Here is a 12,796-nt window from a genome sequence, read left to right on the forward strand (position 1 = left end):
AAATATCTTTATTGTCATTGTACTGTGCAATGACAATAAAGATATTTCATTTCATTTCAAATCTATCAGTATATTGAAATTCCCCATAACTAACGTAACATTGCCTTTTTGACATGCTATTTCTATCTCCTGCTGTAATTTGTAGACCACATCCTGGCTTCTGTTCAGAGTTCTGTAAATAACTCCAGTCAGGGTCTTCCTGCCTTTATTTGTGACTTTCCCACTGGTGAAAACCTCTACATTGTCACACTCCCTTCTGAGGCTCTCCGTTAGTCAGAATCGACCATGGATGTTACGTCCTAGCTATCTACATAATCAATAAGCAAGCCAGTATGCAAGCCAGGGCAGTACAACATGGAAAGCAAGCTGTTGCCCATGCAACAGGTACACCCTGTCCAAGCAGCCGGCGAATCCAAAGGAATTACAGAGACCGATACAGTTTGTCACCAGTGGCATCACAGTCAACATTGAACTCAATGTAGTGTTGCCTAAGGGACGCTATCACCGGATCTTTCCTCAGGGTTTATTCCCAAAGCCTTCCCCATGAGTGGGTATAGATCAGTTTTCCTTCTCTTAGATGGGATGCCAACCATGGCTGACACGCCCCATATGCCCGGAAGCTCCCTTAGGATCTTACACATTTAAACGTCACTCTTATTCTTCTAAACTCCAAAGAATACAACCCAAATTGTCTACCCTCTCTTGGTACAACAACATTGCATGAAGAAATGTCAGGGTACACAAAGGACAAACGTACTGACTCTTTTATCCCTGAGAGGAGTGGCCAAGAACTGACACAATGGAGGTCTTCGAAATGATGACTGACTTCGATAGTGAATGCAGTGAGAATGGCTCCATTTCTGGGAAGAGAAAACTAGAGGCTGTCCATATAGAACAGTTACCAAGAAATCCAAGGGATTTCAGAGGAAACTCTCATGCTGAGAATGTGGAGCTCACCGGCATGTGCTGATTGAAGAAAATAATAAAGATGCATTTAAGGAGGACTTCAATAAGCACACACGAGAGAAGGGAAGTGAGGGTTATGCTGATAGATGAGAAATACAGGAGGAATATGTGTGGTACAGTACTATGCAAAAGTCTTAGGCACATGTAATTCTGTTAAGCAAACATGCTTTCAAAAATAATAAAAAGAAGTTTCTAAGCATCAAAAAGTTTACTATAAAGAATAGTAAACAGTAAAAACTAAATCAAATCAATATTTGATGTGACCACCATCAATTTTGTTGGGTATACTGTTGTGCAATGTTGTAAGAAAATCAGCTGGTAGGTTGTTCCAAGCATCTTGGAGAATTTGCGGCAGTTCTTCTGCAAACTTTGGCTGTCTCGCTTACTTCTGTCTCCCCAGGTAACCCCAGACAGCCTCGAAGATGTTCAGAATAGGGCTCTTTGGAGACCATACCACCTGAAACTGTACAAAAGATCTAGGATGCCTAAGACTTTTGCACAATACCGTGTATCTGACTGTTTTAAGTGGTTTGCAGTGACTTTTTGACCTGTACATAATAGCTAGCAGTCAAACTACACACATAAGCCCACAGTCCATTATCCAGTGCTTACCATGTCTACCACACACTCCGATCAAAAACCTAAAAGCTTCCAAATGCAGCAAACAGCACGTACTCCCTCCTCAGTGTGGCTATTTGTATCAGTTACCCAGTGCCTGGAAACAAGGGAGCTATGTGCTTGGACACACCCAGATCTTTTGTCTCCTGCTCAGAACAATCACACACACGCAAAAGCATTTAACAACATGCAAAACCAGGGCTCAAATATGAAAATGTAAACTAAATGTTTTAGAGAGAGTAACACTATTAGGTGTCCCTTTAAATGTGAAACCTACCTGGACTGTGAGAAACTGTCAAGCTCAGATCAACACACACAAAATGCTGGAGGAACTCGCATCTAAGGAAATGAATAAGCGGTCAACATTTCAGGCTGAGACCTTTCTTCAGAACTGGAAAGGAAGAGGGAAAACATCAGAATAAAAAGATGGTGGGGGGGGAGGAGAATAAAATAGAAGGTGATAGGTGAAGCCAGGTGGGTGGAAAGATAAAGGGCTGGAGAAGAAGGAATCTGATAGGAGAGGAGAGTGGACCATGAGAGAAAGGGAAGGAGGCAGGGCACCAGGGGCAGGTGGCAGCCAGCTGAGGAAAAGTATGAGACGAGAGTGGAGGATATAAGGAATGGGAAGTGAGAGGGGAAAAAAGAAAGAAAAATTACCAAAATGAGAAATCAAAGTTCATGCCATCAGGCTGGAGGCTACCTAGACGGAATATGAGGTGTTACACTTCCACCCTGTCAGTGTCATCAGAAGAGGAGGCCATAGACCGACATGTCAGAACAGGAATGGGGATAGGAATTAATTGGAAGCCACGGTAGCGTAGCGGTTAGCGTGACGCTATTGCACTCGGGGTGTCCTGGGGTTTAGAGTTCAATTCCAGCGCCGTTCTGTAAGGAATCTCTGTAAATTGTCCTGTGGTTAGCTTAGGGTTAATCAGGACTGTGGAGTTGCTGGGCGGTGTGGCTCGAAGGGCCAGAAGGACCAGCTCCACACCATATCACAAAATAAATAAATAAATAGAAAACATTGGCCACTGGCAAGCTCTGCTTTTGGCAGATGGACAGAAGGACCTCGACTGCAACTTACTTCTGGTCTTACCAGTGTAGAGGAGACCACATCAGGAGCATCCAATTGGACACAGTAGACAACACCAACAGATGTGCAGGTGATACACAGGTGAAATGTCCTGGAAAGGAAAACCTCATCCTGGGAACAGATGTGGCATAGTCAAACAAACTGAAGAAAGGGAATAGCATTTTTACAAGATACAGGGTAGGAAGAGATATAGTCAAGATAGTCATGGGAACTGGTAGGTTTATAAAAGAAGTCTGTGGACAATTTGTCTCAGAGATGGAGACAGCAAAATCAGGAAAGGGAAAAAAGGTGTCAGGTATGGTCCAAGTCAACTTAAGGGCATAGTGGAAGTTGGAGGCAAAGTTGATGAAATTGACAAGCTCAGCATGGGTGCTTGAAGCAGCACCGATGCAGTTGCCAATGTAGCATAGAAAAAGTTTGGGAACGTTACCAGGGAAAACGTGGAGCATGGACTATGTTCCACATAGCCAACAAAAAGACAGACATAGCTGGGGTCCACGCCTGTGCCCATGGCTACCCTTTGAGTTTGGACAAAGTGGGAAGAACCGAAGGAGAAATTGTTGAGGGTGAAGATCAGTTCTGCCAGACAGAGGAGGATGGTTATTGAGGGGAACTGGCTGGCATTGTGTTCCTTATACATACCGTGGGTTACTCATAAAGACACATATTCTGGAAGAACTTAACTAGAACTTTTATTTAACAGCAAACAGCAACCATGTCTAACCTACAAGCTTCTCGATCATTCTGTCATTTCTACGCAAGCTCACAACTCTGTCACGTGACACATGCTATCACCACAGTTGGGTTTTTTATTGAGAAAGAAGCAGAGAGCTTTCAGGTAAGCTTTCAGGTCTTCTTGACTGGGGATAGATTGTATAGGAATGAACATCCATGGTGAAAATGAGGTGATCAGAGCCAGGGAATTGAAAGTTGTTAGGGAGATTAAGAGCATGAGACGTGTCATGGACGAAGGGTGATAGAATGGAGTTGAGGTATGAGGACGCAAGTTCAGTGGGGCAGGAGCAGGCAGATACAATGGGCCTACCCAGACAGTCAGATTTGTAGATCGTGGGTAGGAAATAGAACCATACAACGCGGCCTAAGGGACTATGAGTTTGGTGGCAGTAGATGGGAGATATCCAGGGTTGATAAGGTTAGTGATGGTGCAGGAGACAGTGGCCTGACAGCCTAGAGTAGGTTCCTTTTCATGGAGTAGGTATGAGGTGTCTCAGAGTTGACGCCTGGCCTCTGCAAGGTAGAAGTAAGTCCCCCACACTACAACACCACCCCCTTGTTGTGGTAAGGTTGGAGTTGGTGCGGAGAGAGTGCCTTCAGTGGGGGTAAAATTTGAGGAGGAGAAAGGAGCCCTGAAGTTGAGTCGGTTGATGTCTCGTCGATAAATAGAGATGAAAATATCCAAAGCATGCACAGAACCAGAGTGGGATGTCCAAGAAGAGGAGGAGGGTTAGACACAGGAGAAGGGGGTCATCAGTGCAGGGTGAGGAATTCTTGCTAAAGAAGCGGGTTCAGAGATGGAGGAGATGGAATCCCTTTGAATATTTGTTTTTATTCATTATCAAAATGTGACTTTCCCTTGCTCGATCAGTGTGTGTGTGCATTTACATAAATTGAAGCTAATCTTTGTATGAGTTCCGGAGAATCAAACTTACTCTGAGTCATTCTAATCAAGAAATATTCCAAAGTAACACTCCAATATTTTCAGTCTGGACAATGAGCAAGAGCATAACCAGGCACAAATGAAGTGTCTAACATCATAATCCCCTGAATGAACAGAAGAGCATCCTCCAACTAAGGCCTTGCATGTAACTTCTAAGGGTTAAGGTGTTATAATCGATAAAGTTGACAGAGTTGTCCAGAAATTCAGCTCTACCCTGTACTGCTAAAAGCACCCATGCAGTCGTAGTTCCATTTCTAAAATTCAATTTCATTGAAGTCAGTAAGAGCAAAGTTTGGAAGAATTGTGACCGCTACTACAAGCATGTTTAAAGCCAGAGCCCTGGGATGAATCTCCTCTGCAGGGAATTCTGAGTAAGAAAGAAGCTTGTTCAGCAAGGGCATCAGGAAGCACATTCTCCCTACATTTTGTAGAATCTGGAACTCATTCCCCAGGGATAGATACAAGGGTAACAACATCCATCAAGGCTTTCATTAGTCAAGAGTTTCGAAAGTTACAGAATTACACAGCACTAAAAAAAAAGCCATTGGGCCCAACTTGTCCCTGCCAACCAAATTGCTTAACTGAACTAATGGAATTTGCCTGTGTTTTACTTATCGCTCTAAACTTTTGCCATCCATGTACCCATCTAAATCTCTGTTAAATAGTCAAAGTTCAAAGTACATTTTATTATCAAAGTATGTATACTTTATACAGCATTGAGATTTGTCTGCTTATAGGCAACCACAAAACAAAGAAACCCAATAGACCCCATTAGAAACAAAAGACGACACCAGTGTGCAAAGAGAAATAAAAACAAAAAACAAATCGTGAAAACTATAAAGCAATCAAACAGCATTCGGAACTGAAGTTCATAACACCAGGCATCACTGCAGCCAATTCAGGAGTCCACTAGTTGCAGGCCACATCCCGAGTCCAGCACAGTTAAGAGCAAACCCTGTGGAGCAATGGGCCAACCTGCCCGTCTCTCCCCTCTGACCCCAATACCCTGACCACTTCAATCAAGCCCAACTCTTAAATCGTTGTGAATGGACCTACCTCTACCTCTTCCTCTGGCAGCTCATTCCATGTGCATACTGTTGCCTCTTAAGTCCCTTTCAAATTTTTACCTTCTCTGTTTGAACCTATGCCCTCTAGTTTTGAACTCTGCCACCCTAAGGAAAAGACTGGCAATTCACTTTATTTATGCCCCTCATGATACAAGTTCACCCCTCCACTTCCAACACTCCAGGAAAAATAGTCCTACCCTATCCATTCACAAACAAGAGAAAATCTGCAGATGCTGGAAATCCAAGCAACACACAAAAGACTGGAGGAACTCAGCAAGCAGCCATAGATGCTGCCTGGCCTGCTGAGTTCCCTCCAGCATTTTGTGTGTGTTGCCTAGCCCATCCATTATAACTTAAGCAACACACATCAAAGTTGCTGGTGAACGCAGCAGGCCAGGCAGCATCTCTAGGAAGAGGTGCAGTCGACGTTTCAGGCCGAGACCCTCCTGACGAAGGGTCTCGGCCTGAAACGTCAACTGCACCTCTTCCTAGAGATGCTGCCTGGCCTGCTGCGTTCACCAGCAACTTTGATGTGTGTTGCTTGAATTTCCAGCATCTGCAGAATTCCTGTTGTTTGCATTATAACTTAAACCCTTCAGAACCAAGCAACATCCTTGTAAATCTTTTTTTATACCGTTTGCAAATTAACATCCTTCCTAAGCAGGGTGACCAGAACTGTATGTAGTACTCCAGATTTGGCATTACCCACGTCTTGTACAGCTGTCTCAATTCCTGTACTCAATAGTGTGACAAATGAAAGCAAGCCTGCCAGACTCCTTCTCCACCACAATGCCAACTATGTACCTTCACTGCTAGAGCTCTCTGTTCTACAACACTCTCCAGAGCTCTACCGTAGATAAGAGGGAAATATATGTCGCTTATAAAGTCAGCTGTTGCCAAGGGAAAATATGGGAAAGATGCGACTGTACTGGAGAGGGAACAGAGGAGCAGAGGATATTGTCCAGTTTGGAACGTTTCAATTGTAAGGACAAACTGGATAGGCTGAGTTTGATTTCCTTGGAGCGGAAGAGTCTGAGGGTACGTCCACACTACGCCGGATAATTTTGAAAACAAAGCTTTTTCTCTTCCTTTTGCCCTCCCGTCCACACTGAGCCGGCGTTTTCAGCCCCCGAAAACAGAGATTTTCAAAAACACTCTCCAGAGTGAATAAATCTGAAAACGCTTAATATTCGGCATAGTGTGTACGGGGTAACCAGAGAGATTTAAAAACGCTGTCATGACAACACCACAACAACAATGCTTTTTCTGCTTCTGCTTGGTACTGCGCAAGCACTGCCGTACGGCTGTTATAACGCGCAGTCAGTGTGAACGGCGTAAGAGTTAAATTGTAAAGTGAGCTTTTTTGAGTATTTAAAAATGCTGTCATGACGTGCCGGAACAGATGTTCGTTGTTTTCTTGAACGCAACCACCTAACAATTTCAGAACAGACGGACGAGACCGAAGCCAGAAGGGTTAGAAATGTACTCACCAAATACCTTGACCCATAGCTTACTGAATAAATACGTATACTACCTTCGCCCTGTTTTCTGTCCTTGCTTGTATGAAGGTGGTTTACCTATTTATGCAAGTACTTCTCTGACAATAGATGTGTAACAGCCTAATGTAACATTGTATGGAAATACAAGATTACGCTGATGCAGACGTTTTATGCATTTAACAAGGTGCTTTATTAATGCAACAGAGTTAGTCAGTTTTTCAATGTTCGTCGTCAGCTGGGTCATACTGTCCTGTCAGTTGCCTCCATACGCTCCAGTATTTGTTTTTTTTAAGTTTTAAGTCCTCCTCCGCGAGAGCCAAGAGCAATTCCTTTAAAGTTTTTCTACTCTGTAACTGGACAAACGTGCACTAAGTATATCGTATCCTCTTCACTTGTTTTCTGTGTGTGTCCTGCGCATGCCCAGTAAGAGGAGATTTGCCCAAAGATCCGCCTAATGTGGACAGAGATATTTTGAAAAACGCTTAGTGTGGACGCCTGTCGTTTTTACTCGAAACCGGCGTTTTCAAAATTATCCGGCGTAGTGTGGACGTAGCCTGAGTGATGACCTGTCAGAGGTTTACAAGATTATGAGGGTGCTTGTTTATAGGGTTGTTTGCCAAGCCTGGAGACTAGGTCGCAAACATTTCGTTCACCAGTCGAGGTGATATCATCAGTGTGCAATTGAGTGTTGTTTCTGCAGAGTGCTCGTGTTTATATTGCTCCGACTTGTTGATCTGGTTGGTTGGCTGCTGCACTGGCCACTAGTCTCCGCTGGGTCCCAGCCAACCGGATAGCAGAGTGATCACCACTGGCCTGTATCCCTGGTTATCGGCAGTTGTGAACGTTGGTTCCTCAGGTGCCCACGGCTCACCCCTCAGTACCGATCCCGCAGATGCATAGGTTTGTAAATTGCGTCCAGTTCAATATGCTTGTGAATAGCGTCTTCTAGGGTAGATAGCTAGTGATTTTCTGCCCCTGGTAGTGGTGTCTAACACAAGAGAGCCTGGACATAAGGTGGGGAGCAGCAGGTTCAGAGGGTTTCTGAGAAGGTATTTTTTCCCCCAAAGGGGGGTTGGAATCTGATATATGCTGTCTGAAGATGGGGTGAAGCATCAAGCCAAGTACTTGAATCACCAAGACAGAGTAAACTACAGACAAGGGGATAGGAGGAATAGATGGGCAGCATGGACATGATGGAATGAAGGACCTGTAACTCTACTGCAAGTCTGAATGCTCGAGTAGCCAATTCCTGGTCTTAACCTTTCCAGGTGAAATTCTCCTCTAAGCTCTCTTCAAATGCTGATTTACAGACAAGGGTGGGGAACATCACTGACGGCCTGGCTGTGCACAATGACAGTCCCTCAACCTCCAACACGCCTCCAGTTTTATAGCACATTTCAAAGACAATTGACGAGAGCTGCTGGAATTTGAGGGAGCTTCAGTCGCATCCCCACCCAGTGACCCCCAATGGAGAAACTGCCAGAAAGGAGGGGGTGTGAAGGTTTCATTCATTTCTGGCTTCCTACTGTTGACACCACTGCCAAATGTAGATAACAATCCCTGTTCCACCAACTATTCATCCAACATGTTCTCAAATGTCTGAGCATGTCTATAACTTGGCCTTGGAAGCTGCAGGTACTATAAAACTGGACAAAAACAGGGAGTAGGTCAGGCAGCATCTATAGAGAGAGGAATAGGCAAAATGAAATGTTAACTCTATTCCTCTCCACACATGCTGCCTGATCTGCAAACTAAAGGAAGGCCTTCACCATATACATCTTTACATGTTAGACAGCAGGAACACCAAATAGAAGTCAGGGGCTAGTTCAGATTTACTTGCAAACTTCTACACAAAGCAGTAAAGGAGTTGCTACCTCAAGGCCTAGCGATGTAGGTTCAACCCCGAGTCTGGGTGCTGTTTGTGTGGCCTTCACACGTACTCCGTGACCGCGTGCGTTTCCTCCACATCCCAAGCACATGCAGTTTCCCAGGATAATTGGTCGTGTAAATTTCCCTGGTAGGTGGGAAGTGGCAGAATCTAAAGGGGTGGTGGTGGGGGCGGAGAAGGATGTGAAGAGGACATCCCCTTTTCTCATTGCTACCATCAAGGTGGACGTACAGGAGCCTGAAGACACACACTCAACTTTCCAGGAACAGCTTCGTCCCCTTCACCATCAGATTTCTAAATAGACAATGAATCTATGAACACTACCTCAGTATTCCTTGGTAGCCCACTTCGCCGAGCACCTATGCTCCGTCTGCCAGAAAAAGCGGAATGTCCCAGAGGCCATCCATTTTAATTCCACTTACTATTCCCATTCTGATATGTCCATCCATGGCCTCCTCCACTGTCAGGATGAGGCCAAATCAGGTTGGAAGAACAACATCTTATATTCCGTTTGGATAGGCTCCAACCTGATGGCATGAACATTGATTTCTGAAACTTCCGGTAATGTCCCCCATCTCCCATCCCCTTTTCCCTCTCTCCTTGCCCGACCATCACCTCCCTCTGGTGCTCCCCCCCCCCACCGGCTTTTCTCTCTTCCATGGTCTTCTGTCTCTTTCACCAAACAACTTCTCAGCTCCTTACTTCATCCCTCCCCCTCCCAGTTTCACCTATCACCTGATGTTTCTCTCCTCCCCTACCCCCACCTTTTAAATCTACTTCTCAGCTTTTTTCTCCAGTCCTGCTGAAGGGTCTCGGCGCGAAACGTCGACTGTACTCTCTTCCATAAATGCTGCCTGGCCTGCTGAGTTCCTCCAGCATTTTGTGTTTGATTGCTCGGATTTCCAGCACCTGCAGATTTTTTCTTGTTGGTGGTCAGTATATTTTTCCTCCTTTTACACAACTTATTTAATTTTCTTTTTTAAACTTCTTATTGTAATTTATTTTATTAGCAATGTACTGCTGCTGCAAAACAACAAATTTCATGACATATGCTAGTGATTGTGATTTTGATTCTGAGAATATCATGGAATTAGTGTTCATGGTCAGAGTAGACTCACTCAACAGGCCAAAGGCGTCTATGGAGCCAATTCCAGATGAATCCTTTCAGATCAGGCAGGATGAGAGAGCAGAGGTCAACGTGTTTCTGAGTATACAGGAAGTAATCAACCAACTATAATGATCTGGCAGGAAACAAGGATAAACTCACATAGCAGTGACTACAGGCTGCAAACAGCAACTATTGTCAAACCTGAGATCAAATTGCATCACTCATCAGCTCATCAAGCAGGGGGACTCACTGATCCATGAACTGATGGGGCAAAACCACCTGGCCTGTGTCTCCATAGTCTGTTCCAGTCATCTCTCTGATACACACAAACAATTTCCTCCATTTTGGAAACTTCCACTGAATTCAGACCGCTCTGGGGCAGCCTTTAAAGGGCAGGTACCCATTTATTGCCATTCTGCTTGGATTTACAACAAAGAGCTAGTACTTTTTTTCAAAAAAGCTGACAAACTTGATCAGCCTTTCTGGCACACTCTAGGATAGTTTCAATTTCTGTTGTCATAGCAACAATGGAAACTGACACTTGGATTGGGAGGCAGAATACAAAGGTTGGGAGACAGACCAGAAAATATTCACTGAGATAAAGCATATAGAAAGAAGTAAAACAGCCACAAACCTGTTATTAATCCATGAATACAAGAGGATGTTCAGTCCGATCAGGGCAGGACAAACAGTACAACACCAGATGTTGTTTACACCGATCACTATAGCTACTCAGCATTTCCAATTAATCAGTCACAACTGCCTTACCTACTAACTTCAAATCCTGGCTGCATGTTTCATGCCACAGCCACTCAATTATATTCACCAGTCACACATGTCCATATAAATCCCAGCCCACAGTTGCGACCATGAAGTCTGTAACTTATCTCACACCAAGAGTTTTGGTGTGGCTTCTGATAAAGGGCTACAGACCACTGGCTTCCCCTCACCCCAGATGCTGCCTGACCTACAGTAAATTTCCAGCTTTTCTTTATCTAGGGAAGAGGAGCGGGTGGGTTGGAAAAGGGTGGGGGGGTAATGGGGAGATACGAGGGAGAGGAGGGGGGGATAGGGGATGGAAGGATGGGAGGATGGGAAGGAGGAGGGAGGGGGAGGATGGGAAGGGGGAGGGAGGGGGAGGATGGGAAGGGGGGAGGGAGGGGGAGGATGGGAAGGGGGGAGGGAGGGGGAGGATGGGAAGGGGGGAGGGGGAGGATGGGAAGGGGGAGGGAGGGGGAGGGGGAAGGGGGGAGGGAGGGGGAGGGGGAAGGGGGGAGGGAGGGGAAGGGGGGAGGGAGGGGGAGGGGAAGGGGGGAGGGAGGGGGAGGGGAAGGGGGGAGGGAGGGGGAGGGGGAAGGGAGGAGGGAGGGGGAGGAGGGAGGGGGAGGGGGAAGGGGGAGGGGGAAGGGGGAGGGGGAAGGGGGAGGGGAGGAGGGAAGGGGAAGGAGGGGAGGAGGGAAGGGGAAGGAGGGGAAGAGGGAAGGGGAGGAGGGGAGGGGAGGAGGGAAGGGGAGGAGGGAAGGGGAGGAGGGAAGGGGAAGGAGGGGAGGAGGGAAGGGGAAGGAGGGGAGGAGGGAAGAGGAAGGAGGGCAGTAAGAGAATTGGCAGCAAACGGATTATTATGGCGCCTCTGCAACTGGCAGCGGACCCCAGGAGCTCCCTCTTAGCCCGCCGCTGCTGGAGCTCCGGTAGCGGCTGCCCTGTCTCACACTCTCGAACGGGAATCCCTACCCCATTCCGGTCACAGTCCCGACAGCTCTTTTTCATGCTGCGCTCCGATCCCGACCACTCTCATCCTACATTCCCGGGGTCGATCCCGGTCCTGAACCCGACCACTCGTATCCTGCGCTCCCTGGTTTCGATTCCGATCCAGACCGCTCTCACCCTGTGCTCTCCGGTCCTGGTTCCGATCCCGACCGCACTCACCCGATCCCGACCGCACTCACCCGATCCCGATCCCGCTCCCGATCACTCTCGCTCACCCAGCGACAGGAAGTGAGCTCAGCAACTGGAGAGCGCAGGCAGCCGGGGCTGAGGGGATGAGAGGGAAGGGCAGAAGGCGGGTGCCGGTGGGAGAGAGTGATGGAGGAGAAAACGAGAAGGAGAGAATAATTGAACTTGAAGGAAGAGCGCAGGGGAAACGGGGGGAGAGAGGGGGAAGGAGGCAAAGAGATAGGAGGAAATGAGGAGAGAAGAGGGAGGGAAAAGGTGAGGGGTAAGAAGTGAGGGAGAGGGAGAGGGGGAGAGGGAGAGGGGGAGGGGAGGGGAGAGGTGAGGGGTGGGGGAAGGGGAGGAGAGAGGTGAGGAGTGGGGGAGCGGAGAGGTGAGGAGAAGGGGAGGAAGAAGGAGAGGTGAGGGGTTGGGGAGAGGTGAGGGAGGGAAGGGGAGGGGAGAGGTGAGGAAGGGGAGGGGAGAGGGGTAGGGCAGAGAGAGGTGAGGGGTAGGGGAGAGGAAAGGTGAGGGGTGGGGGAAGGGGAGGTGAGGGGTGGGGGAAGGGGAGGTGAGGGATGCGGGGAGGGGGAAGAGGAGAGATGAGGGAAAGGGGGAAGGGGAGGGGAGGGAGGAGGTGAGGGGTAGGGGAGGAGGGAGGTGAGGAGAGGTGGGAGGGGAGAAGTGAGGGAGGGAAGGTGAGGGTTGGGTAGGGGAGGGGAGTGGGGGGAGGTGAGGGGTAGGGGATGAGAGAGGTGGGAGGGGAGAGGTGAGGGAGGGAAGGTGAGGGGTTGGATAGGGGGAAGGAGAGGGGAGAGGTGGGTGGGTGAGGGGAGAGGTGAGGGGTTGGGGAGGGGGAAGGGGAGTGGGGGAAGGAGAGGGGGAGGTGAGGGTGGGGGAGGAGAGAGGGGTAGAGGAGGAGAGAGATGGGAGAGGTGAGGGGTAGGGGA

The 12,796-nt window shown here is 47.6% G+C and overlaps 1 protein-coding gene across 8 annotated transcripts in view; it reads right to left on the reverse strand.

Moving 5' to 3' along the window:
- Window positions 1-12,073, reverse strand: part of LOC140196472 (cilium assembly protein DZIP1L-like) — a 283,878-nt gene extending 271,805 nt beyond the window's left edge. For 4 of the 8 annotated variants that reach the window (XR_011885722.1, XM_072255745.1, XM_072255740.1 and 1 more), the window contains exon 1: window positions 11,649-11,779. Coding sequence is in view for 4 of the 8 variants with exons in the window: in XM_072255745.1 (XP_072111846.1) it covers window positions 11,649-11,684 (36 nt within the window). In the remaining 4 variants the exon portion in view is untranslated. Of the gene's footprint in view, window positions 1-11,648; window positions 11,780-11,801 lie in introns of those variants that run through there. The other 4 variants (XM_072255743.1, XM_072255744.1, XM_072255742.1 and 1 more) reach the window with 4 other exon arrangements.
- Between the last annotated feature and the right edge of the window lie 723 nt (window positions 12,074-12,796).

Source organism: Mobula birostris, chromosome 4 (genome assembly GCF_030028105.1).
Source record: "Mobula birostris isolate sMobBir1 chromosome 4, sMobBir1.hap1, whole genome shotgun sequence".
Taxonomy (NCBI): domain Eukaryota; kingdom Metazoa; phylum Chordata; class Chondrichthyes; order Myliobatiformes; family Myliobatidae; genus Mobula; species Mobula birostris.